General features: G+C 33.8%; 1 protein-coding gene across 2 annotated transcripts in view; it reads right to left on the reverse strand.

Annotated features, from left to right (window-relative positions):
- Positions 1–12,590, reverse strand: part of LOC106882052 (copine-8) — a 263,320-nt gene that overhangs the window by 49,191 nt on the left and 201,539 nt on the right. For both annotated transcript variants that reach the window (XM_052968690.1, XM_052968691.1), the window contains 3 exons: positions 4,413–4,441; positions 3,352–3,455; positions 2,132–2,236 (listed from right to left, as the gene is read on the reverse strand). In XM_052968690.1, coding sequence (XP_052824650.1) covers positions 2,132–2,236; positions 3,352–3,455; positions 4,413–4,441 — 238 coding nt within the window. The remainder of the gene's footprint in view (positions 1–2,131; positions 2,237–3,351; positions 3,456–4,412; positions 4,442–12,590) is intronic.

Genomic DNA, 12,590 nt, shown 5'->3' on the forward strand with positions numbered 1-12,590 from the left:
ATATATATATACATACATACATATATATACATACATATATATATATACATACATATATATATACATACATATATACATACATACACACACACACACACATATATATATATATATATATATACATACATACATACATACATACATACATATACATACACACACACACACACACAAATAACCTTATATTTGTATATCTCCAACACATGATATCAACTTGCCAGACTGCAATACATGTCGCCAGGAATGTAATTTGGTGAAAAATATATCACGCTGGCATGTTAGTGAGTAATAAAGACCAGCATGTCATTCAGATCAGCGTATCTAAATGCCATACCAAATATAAAGCAAAACAATTGAGTATTTCGTTACATAGGTAAACTGATACTTTACAAAAAAATCTAAAAAATCTAATTGATTTATACAAAACAGCTTACACGCTGTCTTGTGAAACAAAGTTATCAATTTTATGCCAATGATTTATGCCTATCCTGAAAATGATACATGCAACATGAGGAAGTTCAATTTGTAGCAAATGAGTTGAATTCAATAAAGAACCAAAAACATCTACTTCTATGTTCCACATGGTTGCACAACCTGTTAAAAATAGCTATTAAATGTCCTTCAGTTTTCACATATCCTCAAAAAACTCCCAAAGACAACCAAAAAGAAACCACCAAAAAAGAAAGGACACATTCAGTCATATGATAAATAATTGTAGTCTCTTGAATCTGAGAAAGATGTTTCTGCATTTTTTTACTGAACAACTTGTTCAGATGTTTGTTTATAGTGATCAAAGCTATGTTCTGTACATTTGCTTGCCCCCTCCATCAAACTGACATTGCCTGTAAAGTTGCACTGCATGCCAGATGCAGATGTTGAAGTGATTGGAGAGTGATGTGAGGTCAAGTGTTTTGCTCAAGAACACAACACACTGCCCAGTCTGGGAATCAAACCTATGAGCCTGTGACCATGAGTGCAACACTCTAAGCACTATGCCATGTTCCCTCATGTAGTGTAAGATATACAGAAAAGTAGGAATATCTTTGATCATAAGTCTATCCATTCAGGACCAACTGTGGGCTAAGCAACAACATCCATAGATAATGCTTTCTTTTAATTGAGAATCAAGTAAATTTTTGTAGGGAACAACTCTTTTACTTGTTTCAGTCATGTGACTGTGGCCATGCTGGAGCACCACCTTTAGTCGAGCAAATCAACCCCAGGACTTATTCTTTGTAAGCTTAGTACTTATTCTATCGGTCTCTTTTGCCGAACCTCTAAGTTACAGGGACGTAAATACACCAGCATCGGTTATCAAGCGATGTTGGGGAGACAAACATAGACACACAAACATATACATACACATGCAGTTTCCGTCTACCAAATCCACTCACAAGGCTTTGGTCGGCCCGAGGCTAAGTAGAAGACACTTGCCCAATGTGCCACGCAGTGGGACCGAACCCGGAACCATGTGGTTTGTAAGCAAGCTACTTACCACACAGCCACTCCTACGCCTGTTTTATTTATTATTTGCACTGTTACACAACCAAAGACTCCCGCCACAGCTTTAGTACTAGCATGTATTTCTTCTTTACAGTACCTTAAAATTAGGTTAAAATCTTTCTCCCTCTGCTTTCAAGAAGTAGATTTCATCTATTTCAGCCAACTAATTCAGTGTCTGCCTAACTACCTGCAGCCTTTGTGAAATTGACTCAATGAAGCTGATTATATGTTAACGAACTAATAATGTAGATTCTATGCAACTGATCCAACGAAGGAACATCTATGTAACTGAAACAACAATGGAACCTCTATGAAAACTCTCAACCTGCTAGATATAGCAGCCTGATCTCCTTTAAGTCATTGGATAATGCAGTCTTAGATGTACAAGATAAATAAAATCGGATGGTCATAAGTGGAACACATTTGATCATAGGCTTTCTCTTGTTGTTGCTATATAACATTAACAAAATAACTCATGAATCAAGAAAGAAAAAAGTACAGCATGATTCATATAGAATGGTTTTGGGCATAGGTTTACTTGATCAGGACTCACCAGAAGCTAAACAACAACAACATAATGATAAAGATGATGATTTATTATTGCAAAGAAACTGCAGGTATTGCTTACCTGTCATAATCTCCGTTACATAATAATCTTATGCTGATGGTAAAGGGTCGCCAAGTAGGATTCAATGTTCGTTTTATTACTTCCGTTCTATGTACCACAGTGTAACTAAAAGCAATCAAATGATTAAAGTCATTAAACCAATCTTTAATTCAGGCTAAACAAAAATATTTTCAAATAGATAAGTGCATACACACACTTATACATACATACCTGCCTACCCACATACATACTTATACACATACAAACACAGACATATACAAACATTTCTCCTATCATTTCATTTACATTCAAATAATACTGAGTTACTTTACCTGGGGCTCAAGCCCATTTTATAGGTAGATTGGGAAAATAGACAAAATCAATTAATGATAAAAGGACAATATAAATTCTTACAAAGACCAAACACCCTTTGACTAATAATATTTTATTTTATATTCATTTCTAACTCTGTCCTAGTCAGTTGCAAGCCTGGATGAGAAAGTAGTACAAAAGCGACTTTCACAGTGAATGTGAGATAGCTGAACTACAGAAGTTAATTGAAGGTCCCAGTTATACAACGCTGGAAGTCTGTTACATTGGATACAGTTTAAAAATACATACAGATATTTATGTAGTAGATCTGAAGTCAATCAGCCATTTAACCCTTTAGCATTTAAACTGGCTATATCTGGCCCAAATATGCTATCTGTTTTATGTTCAAACCAGTCAAATCAAGCCTATCACACTTACCCTTCAATGTCATTCTAAAAATATGCAATCACATCATCAAAATTTTGAAGCTATGGGACAATGCATGATTAATTTAAAACAATGTAAATGAAAAAGCATTACATTTGACAGAATAATCCGAATACTAAAGGGTTAATGCTACATTTCATAATGAAGTCCTAGACACGGTGTCCCTATCCAAACAGAAAGGGAAGGATGGTCAGAGTTGAAATACCTCTGATTATAATCTACTTACTCAGGGCTGACTTGATGCTGAATAACTCTCCCCCTCCCCCATTATATAATACTTAAGGAGTGATGTTTGGTCTTGGTCTATATTAATATCTTTAATATTCAATGACAAATGGTTAATAAACTATGAAGGAAAATTATAGGGTAGAAATAACATAAATATTTGATTTTTGAATTTATTTGTATCTGGTGGAATGGATGAAATATTTTTAACTTGATTGAAAATTATTTCACAGAAATGATGTAGGAAAAACAAATACCTTCCATCTTCATTACATCGGTAAAACGTGAGAAATGGGTCGGATTTCCCAAAAAAGTCTTTTTTATCCAATTGATGAGCACAGAAATGCATTGTGGCTTCTTCCTGCAAGAATATATCAATAAGTACACAATCAGTAACAAAAACCTTGCCAAGTCTGTGTGAGGACTATAAGGTTACATAATACCAACAATGGCTTTTAGCTTTCATATAGTTTTACATCAATTTCCTGGTCCTACAATACTCCCAAAAAAATTTCAATGCTTGAATATTTATTATTTTATCATATAATTTTTTTTATGTAATGTCTCTTATGACATTTTATCTCTAACCACTGAATTATAGCATGTGAAGTGTAAGCAATACTTAGAATATAGACCAACATTATATTCTAGGCACTGCTTAGAATATAGTGTTAGCTTGAATCTAGTAAGTGGTGATGTACTGAATGATATACACAAAGGAAAAAAAAAAAAAAAAAAGAAAATATAAAATACCCTCAAATGAATTTAAACTTGCCTCTTAGTTAGAGAAAGAAATCAAAAATGTAGTGTTTAGTTTGAGTAACTCTCGAAGGAATAAGATATTTTCAAGAAATTAAAAATTAATTCCACCCCAAAAATTATTATTGTAAGTCTTATTTGGGATAAACTAAAGATATAAAATTTGTTACACATTTCTGAGCATTATAATCTATATATCAACACTGAAATACATTTTACATATTCTAAGTAGTTCATTGGTGTCAAATACAAATTATTTTATTCTTTCTTCTTTCTTTCTCCATTTTCCTTCACATACTACTAACTCTAATTTTTCTCATATTGCAAGTTATTTTAAGAATAATTTCAATCAATTACTACCATCCTGTCAAAATCAAAGGTATATTTTGTCATATTACTGAGAAAAATCATTCAACATCAGCTATTTTATACCCGACAAAATGTTCCAAGCTCTTGACTGCTTAATCTCATACCAGCATATCCATATAAGGTAAAACTTAAAAAGAAATTATAGAAACGAAGTATTTCTCTTTCATAAAATAGAAATTTTAATACTTACTTTACATGAAGATAATTCTTCAGCATTAACTGCAATAAAAAAAAAATTTTTAAATACATTTATTTTGTGTCTCAGGAGAAGCACTTTTACGGTGATTTTATAGGAATTAGTTTTTATTTTTTATTAATTTTTTTCCCCTCGATTTCACAAGTCGTAGTCAATTTAGGATTCTATTTCCATCATGGACTTGTCTTCATAAAAGAGAGAGAGAGAGGGGGGGGGGAGATGTTCAGTTTTAGAAGTGAAATAAATAACCTGAAGTTATAACTGTATAATAGACTAGTAAACTGTTAGCTACATTTGCACTTTTATTTCATACATTATAATCCAATCATTGTACAGAAATCTCTGTGTTTGAATTCAAACCCTTGAGCTAAATACTTTTAACAAAGCTTCAATGCTAAGTTGCTACAATCTAATAAGCATAACACTTGTCAAAATAGAAAAATGTCATAAATCAGAGTATCAGTTCCAAAATGAAAGAATTATCATATTTTCTAGCTTACAAGTCAAATTTTTCAGACCAAAATTTACAGCCCCAGCAAAAAAAGTAGTCAACTTATGCACCAAAACAACTTTGAAGAACTAAAAATTCCATGTGAAATGCAGCAGGATTTGGAAAGATAGTGAAGCTGTTTGAATGTTTGTTACTATATACTAAGTTAGTGGAGGCGCAATGGCCCAGTGGTTAGGGCAGCGGACTAGCGGTCATAGGATCGCAGTTTCGATTCCCAGACCGGGCGTTGTGAGTGTTTATTGAGCAAAAACACCTAAAAGCTCCACGAGGCTCTGGCAGGGGATGGTGGCGAACCCTGCTGTACTCTTTCACTACAACTTTCTCTCCCTCTTACTTCCTGTTTCTGTTGTGCCTGTAATTCAAAGGGTCAGCCTTGTCACACTGTGTCACGCTGAATATCCACAAGAACTACGTTAAGGGTACACGTGTCTGTGGAGTGCTCAGCCACTTGCACGTTAATTTCACGAGCAGGCTGTTCCGTTGATCGGATCAACTGGAACCCTCGACGTTGTAAGCGACGGAGTGCCAGTGCCAATGCCATACTAAGTTGACTTGTATGCCAGAAAATATGGTAATAAAACAAATCTCTGAAATTGAATGTTTTATGAGAGTTTGCCTGAAAACTTGCAGCTCACAAAGTAACCTATAGCAGTTTTTATAGTTTCAAAGAAATGCTTTTTGAGTAGATCAAGATACACTTTAGTATAAAAGAATTGTTAATGCTCAGTCATCAGTGATATTATTGATATTTCTTTTATCGTTTATATCCATTTTTACATGATGTACATGCGTGGTTCAGTTTATATATTAGATAAATTCTCTTTTTTAACCAAATGACCTTACTTCTAACAGTTCAGTTATAAAAAGGAGCATGTGTATTTAGTCAACAAGCACAGGTTTGGTTGTGTTGTAAAAAGTTTGCTTCTCAACCACTTGATTTTGGGTTCAATCCCACAGCCTGACACTCTGGGTAAATATTTTCTATTATAGCCCCAGGTTGACCAAAGCCTTGTGAATAAATCTAGTTGACAAAAGTTGAAAAAAGCCCATGTATATTTTAAAATGTGTGTGTGTGTGTTGATTGGGTGCACGTATGCATATTTGTGTGAGTGCATCCCTGTCTTCTTGACTTGAGATCATGTGATAGTACTAAACAAGTGTCACTGTCATGCAAGCAGTATCCTTCATTCCCTATCTTCCAAGACAGGTCTGGTCATGGGGAAGTATTTACCATATTTCAAAATAGGTAAGGATTAGTGACAGGAAAGGCATCCAGCTATAGAAAATCTACCTCAACAAATTATGCCCAGCTCATGTGAGCATAGAAAAGTGGATGTTAAATGAAGATGAGGATGAAGATGATGATGCGCGAACTTCAGCAGATTAGGGTAAGGTACAACAATAATGACACTAGTAAAATGAGAACTTATGAGCATGTGGTCATCAGCCCAGTACTTTAACTTCACATCCAGTGCACTTCATAGACATAGAAATGAAATTTCAGTACAAGATTTAAAATAAGAAACCTAGCTCTATTAACAAGACAGTTTACCATGACAATAATTAAGGAAAACATGGTGTTTTTTTTACATCTGATGTTCAAAAGAAGGAATATATGAACCAAGTTTCTGTCAAATCCATTCACAAGCCTCTGGCTGGCTTGGGACTGTAGTCAAAGATACTTTCCCAAGGTGCCATGCAATGGGACTGAACCCAGAACTATATGGTTGGGAAACAAACTTCTAACCACACAGTCAAACCTGTTCTTGGTCTTTTTTTTTATATCCTAGATCAAGATAAATCATGATTGTCTAAATGAGTGTAGTTCAATATAACTTTATAAGAATAAACAACAGTAACTCAGGTTATGTAAAAGGAAATCCTTGATATCAAATGGACAATGTTTTCTGAAGCCTCTTAATGAAATGAATTGACTTTAACATGACCTACAGTCAGATCATATCCACATTTATAGAAATTTTAAACTGTTTCAACTTTAAGCTAGCATTTGACTAACACCCTGAAAAGAATTCTTCTTCTATTCTAACACGCTATCTTTTATGATACCATTATGCGATGTGCATGAGAGAGGATATTTTAAGAGATTAATGCTGGAGGTTGAACTTGTGACAGTGAGAGGAAATATTTTCATAAAGCATTTACAGAGTAACTGACAAAATGCAATTTTATTTCGTGTCTGAATAATAAACCAGGCACATAGTGCTTCAGAAAATAGGATGATTTGATTAACTTGTTTAAGATTATGATGGACTGTGGATGATTACAGCACAACAAATTCTTCAAGTTCAATTATGTTAAGCACTTGGAGTGAAAGAACACTGCCACAAGATATTCAAGGAATTCTATCAAATGGTAAATGGTGAAAAGAAAACCTTAAAAAACTAAAACTGCAAAGGTAAACTTTATATAAAGGTTGTATTAGCAAAGTTTATATTTTTTGCTACACATCTGTTTTTATTAAGATGTTTACATGCTTAAGTGGAAAACTGATATTTAAAATGAATAGTTAATCTAACAATTAGGATTATTATTATTATTATCCTTTGTTGGCAGAATTGTTAGTACAACAGGCAAAATGCTTAGTGACACTTTGTCCAGCTTGAAGTTCTGAGTTCAAATTCCACTGAGGTCAACTTTGTCTTTCATCCCTTGCAGAGTTGATAAAATAAGTACCAGTTGACTAATTGACTACCCAACGACCAAAATTTCAAGCCTTGTGCCTAGAGGAGAAAGGATTATAATTCCTTTCATTTATTCAGCATTTTATTGTTGTTCTGCCAGTATCAGATTGCTAAAAATGCAATAAATCTTAAGTATTTAAGTATCAGATTGCTAAAAATGCAATAAATCTTAAGTATTTAAGTATCAGATTGCTAAAGATGCACTAAACCTTAAGTATTTAACGCCTTTCTTTAGCATCCTTGCTGTGTGAAAAAAAAGAAACAGGCTTTTTTAGAGTCAAGAAATTCACCTTAAAATCTTACATTATAAAGCAACATTTCAAACTTCTCGAGACTGCTCATAAGGTTCCTATAAACCATAATAAAAATCAGTGCCGTAGCAATAATGACCATTACTACTATCATCCTCATTACATTATTTAGAGATCCAGCTTTTATTCCTAGATGGAACAGTTTTACTTTAACCATTTTGTTACCATATTTCTGTAGAAAAACATTGCCTTTGTTTCAATTAATTTTGAAAATAATTTAGAATATAGTAAAATAAATTTGTCATTATTAAGCAGGCATTTCGAATATAAATTAACAAGGAATTTTTATGGAAAATTTTAATTTAGATCACTTTGAAACAGTGCATTTGTATCATAGAACCAGAGATGTCAGACAGGCTGATATCAAAAGGGTTAACCGCTGATGTCTTTGGAAAAATTATTAACATTGCATCTAAATTTTCTGTCTTTTCTGAATGTGAGGAGATAACTTGTCTAAAAAAAAAACAAAAAAACCCAGTATTAATGTTATCATAATAAGAGTAGAGTGAAGTGTTTCAATGTAGTTACTTAACCAGCTGATGTCTTTAAAATGGCAACCTCATACTCAAGTCTTATCTTTTTGAAAGACATGCCAATTATAGCAATTACAACACTGAACAAATGTATGATTAAGACCGACACACTGCATATCTTGTGTATGTGTCCAGTCCACAATAATATATTAATACAAACATACTGGCATCACTGTGTGGTAAAATGTTTGCTTCTCAACCACATGGTTTCAGGTTCAGCAAGTGTCATCTACTATAGCCTTGAGCTGATAAAGCCTTGTGAGTAGATTTGCTAGAAGGAAACTGAAAGAAGCCCATTGTATATGTATATATATATATATATATATGTATGTGTGTGTACACACATATAGTAGAAGGTGCTGTTCCAACAATTATCACCCCCCATAGTTTTCTTCAAATAGTATATCTAAGAGTATATTGTGTAATGTTCCCTTATAAAAAGAGAAAGAAAAAAGATAGCAGCCTAATATCACACTTTACCACCTTTAAAAAAGGTGCTAGCGTATGATCTGAAGGATATTAGTTTATTATTTCTAGCAGGCTCAGCGACCATGTAAGAGGCTCCTTCACTGGTGTACTGACAAATTTCGTATTGGTTAGCATGAAGAAGTCACCATCATCATTTTAATGTCTACTTTTCTATGCTTGCAAGGGTTGAGCAGAATACTGGGGTAGATTTTCTACAGCCAGATGCCTTTCCTGTCACTAACCCTCACTTGTTTCTAAACAAGGTAAATATTTCCCCATGGTCAGACATGTTTTTGTAGAATATTGGAAATGAATGACACTGCTTGTATGAGAGTAACAATCATTTTACAACCATCATGTGATTTCAAGACAAGGAGGCGCACGCACACACACACACACACACACACACACACACACGATGGGTTTCTATCAGATTCTGTTTACGAAATTCACTCACAAGGCTTTGGTCAGCCTGGGGCAATAGCAGAAGATACTGGCGTGAAGTACCATGCAGTGGGATTGAACCCAGAAGCAGTAAATGTTGCATTCGAATATTATAGTTGTTGTTGTTGCTGCCGCTATCACTAACACAATCATCTTAATCATCATCATTATTATTATAATTCTATAACAATTCATAGAGAATGCTAACACATAGCCCATCAGGAATGTGCATTAGTTCTTGCTGTAGAAATATGTTGGGTTTCCAAGATGTATTATTCTTATGTATCTGTAACTATAGCAGCTATAAAAACTGCTGTTATTTTTCACATACATTAAGTTTAGCTGGTTCAATCAATCCAAATTGCAACACAGAATTATTTGCAATCAAAATAGAAAGACTCAGGATTTGGTACCAAACCTCACCATGGTTAGCATGACATTTGAGCTCAATTTTGTCTTTCTGGTATCAAACAAATAAATGTCTGAAAGATTTAGTCTGTGCATAAGAAACTAAAATCACTATTAATATTACTGTCAATCATTTGCCTGTCTTTACATTCTGAGTTCAAATGCTACCTGGGCCAACTTTGCCCTTCACTCTTTCGGGGTTGATAAAATGAATACCAGTTGAGCACTAGTATCAATATTATTGACTTAGTCCCACCCTGAAATTGCTGGCCTTGTGCTAAAGTTTGAAATTAATATTACTGTCAATCATGGAAGGCTGTAAGTGGCAGAACTGTTAGTCTGCTGGACAAAACACTTAGCAGCATTTTGTCTGTCTCACCAAGGTCAACTTGCTTTTCATCTTTCTGGGGTTGATGAAATAAGCACCAGTTGAGCACTGGGTTCTATGTAATTGACTAGCTATCTCCCCACAAAATTTCAGGCCTTGTGCCTATAGTAGCATGTGATAGATATCAATATACACTGTATTGAACATTATATTATTTGCTTTGTAAAACCAATGCTACGTTTTTTAACTGACAATATACAATAACACAAACCAATGAGGGAGCATCTACATGGTTACTCAACCTATAAGAAATAGTAGCTAGTCTTACACAAATTATATGCTACTGTCTTTAAAAGCAAAGAACGCATTGGAGAAAGTAGTCTTGTGTACCTTTAATAAGAGATGGAATGCCTGTGATTACAAAGCTGCTCAATCTGGGTTGACCTGTTGTTAAATATCTGCAGTATGTACTAGGATGTAGAGTAGCAACTGATTGAGATGCTGGAATGTCAATAAACTGGGTGAAAAGTTGATAGTGTAAAGGCCTATCTCAAGTGTATACCTTACAAAGTCACTTAGCATTCAATGTGTCAGTTAGTCATGCATAAATAAGGAGGTACAGTCCATGGCTGTAAGAAATATGTGAATTATAGAACTGACAAGTTTTACCACAAGAGTGAAATAATAACATTGAAAATCATAGATTAAAGTGATTTTTACTTTTTGATAGGGTATTGATAAGAGTTTTTTTTAGGGCTTTCGTTACTTAGAGTGTTAATTGTTTTAATTCAAACTCTGAGATAAGGAATTATAATTCTGTTAGTCTTTTTTTATAATATATTCTTGGGTTTATATTATTTTTATATATTGGTGGCTTGTTGTAGCACCAAGCATATGGCTTAGTTTGGAGAGTAATGAACTCTAGTAGTCCGATCGGTTCAAGATAACATTATTTGATGTCAAATATCATGTGTGGTACCACTATGACATGATAGGTTAAAGGAGGTAAAAGAAATATTATGTACATAAATACTGTAGAAAATATGGAAATAGTGATGGCATAAAAGTGCATTGGCAGTGCATCCTAAATAGAATAGATAACAAAAGATACGGTATGGGGTGAGGCAGGGAATTATACTTTACGGATAATATGACAATATGTAGAAGAGATATGTTTTATAGAACTGTCTAAATAATGCCAACAAACACAAAACTGATGTCAGTGTTGAAGAAGAATAGATAATGCAAGGTAAAAGATGTGTGGAAGGAATATGTTTTGTTACAGACCTGTCTAAACAATGCCAATATAGGAAAATAAACACTAGACCAGTGATGGTGATGACGAACACAAATATTGATTGATAATGTACAGATTATAGTATAGGTCTACTGTAAGATGTTTCATTGTCAGAACACTACTACATTAGACAGATAAAACACGAGATTAATTAAACAGTATGATATGGTAACAATCAAAATGTAAATAAGAGATTTTGAAACACTTTTTCATTGTTTGTCATCGTAGTACAAATGGAATGGTGTTCATATGTTTGGACATAGCTATATTAATAAAACAAGTTTAGCCTTCTATTGAATCTACACACTCTCCTGTAGGATGGTTTATGGTGGGATCAGTAGAAGGCATATAAAATTCCTTGTGGTATTTAGTTACATCCCTTTATGTTGTGTTCAGATCTCACCAAGGTGGTTTTTACTTTTAATTTTTCTGCTGTTGACAAAATAAGCATTGGTCAATGGTCATATGACAGTGTTAAAAATTTTAACAGAGTAAGGTCATACCTAATATGTTCAAGTGCATTTGGAAGACAACCTTCCACTGTAGAAATAGTCCTGGCAGAAAATTCTCTTCTTAGGTCTGTGTGAAAACACATACTGGGCTGCGAATGATATTGGACCATGAGATGCATGTGTTTCTGTCCTTTCACTTCATCAACTATGAACATCAAATCTGTTTTTCATGGCCCAATAAGAGCAAATTAATTCTTACTAGAACAGAATACAGTACATATGCTGATATACATAGGGTTTGGTCAAGCAATAATTAAATAAATAGTCGCATGAAGCAGTGTTGAATGAATAAAATATATTTGTGTAAAGTCCAATCTAACACATTCAAATGTATTTAGATGTGAGAAGGCCTTCCATTGTGGAAATAGTCCTGGGGATGTTTTCACTTGACCATAATGTAGGAGTGGTATCAACTGTCAGTGAAACAGAGACAATCAAGGTAATTGTGGTTCTCTTAGTGTGACAATAGCTGTAGCTTATGATTATGTAGTTAGAATTTTATTAACTTACTTCCAGAGATACTATAATTCAGTGTAACTGGTTTCTATTACATTAACTAGCATCATCAACCCTATTTGCTACAATCCTAGCAACAACATCTGTTATTATGTCTTGATATTCATCCCATCAAAATTTCATGCTAATTTATGTTCCAAAC

Source organism: Octopus bimaculoides, chromosome 6 (assembly GCF_001194135.2).
Source record: "Octopus bimaculoides isolate UCB-OBI-ISO-001 chromosome 6, ASM119413v2, whole genome shotgun sequence".
NCBI classification, from domain to species: Eukaryota; Metazoa; Mollusca; class Cephalopoda; order Octopoda; family Octopodidae; genus Octopus; species Octopus bimaculoides.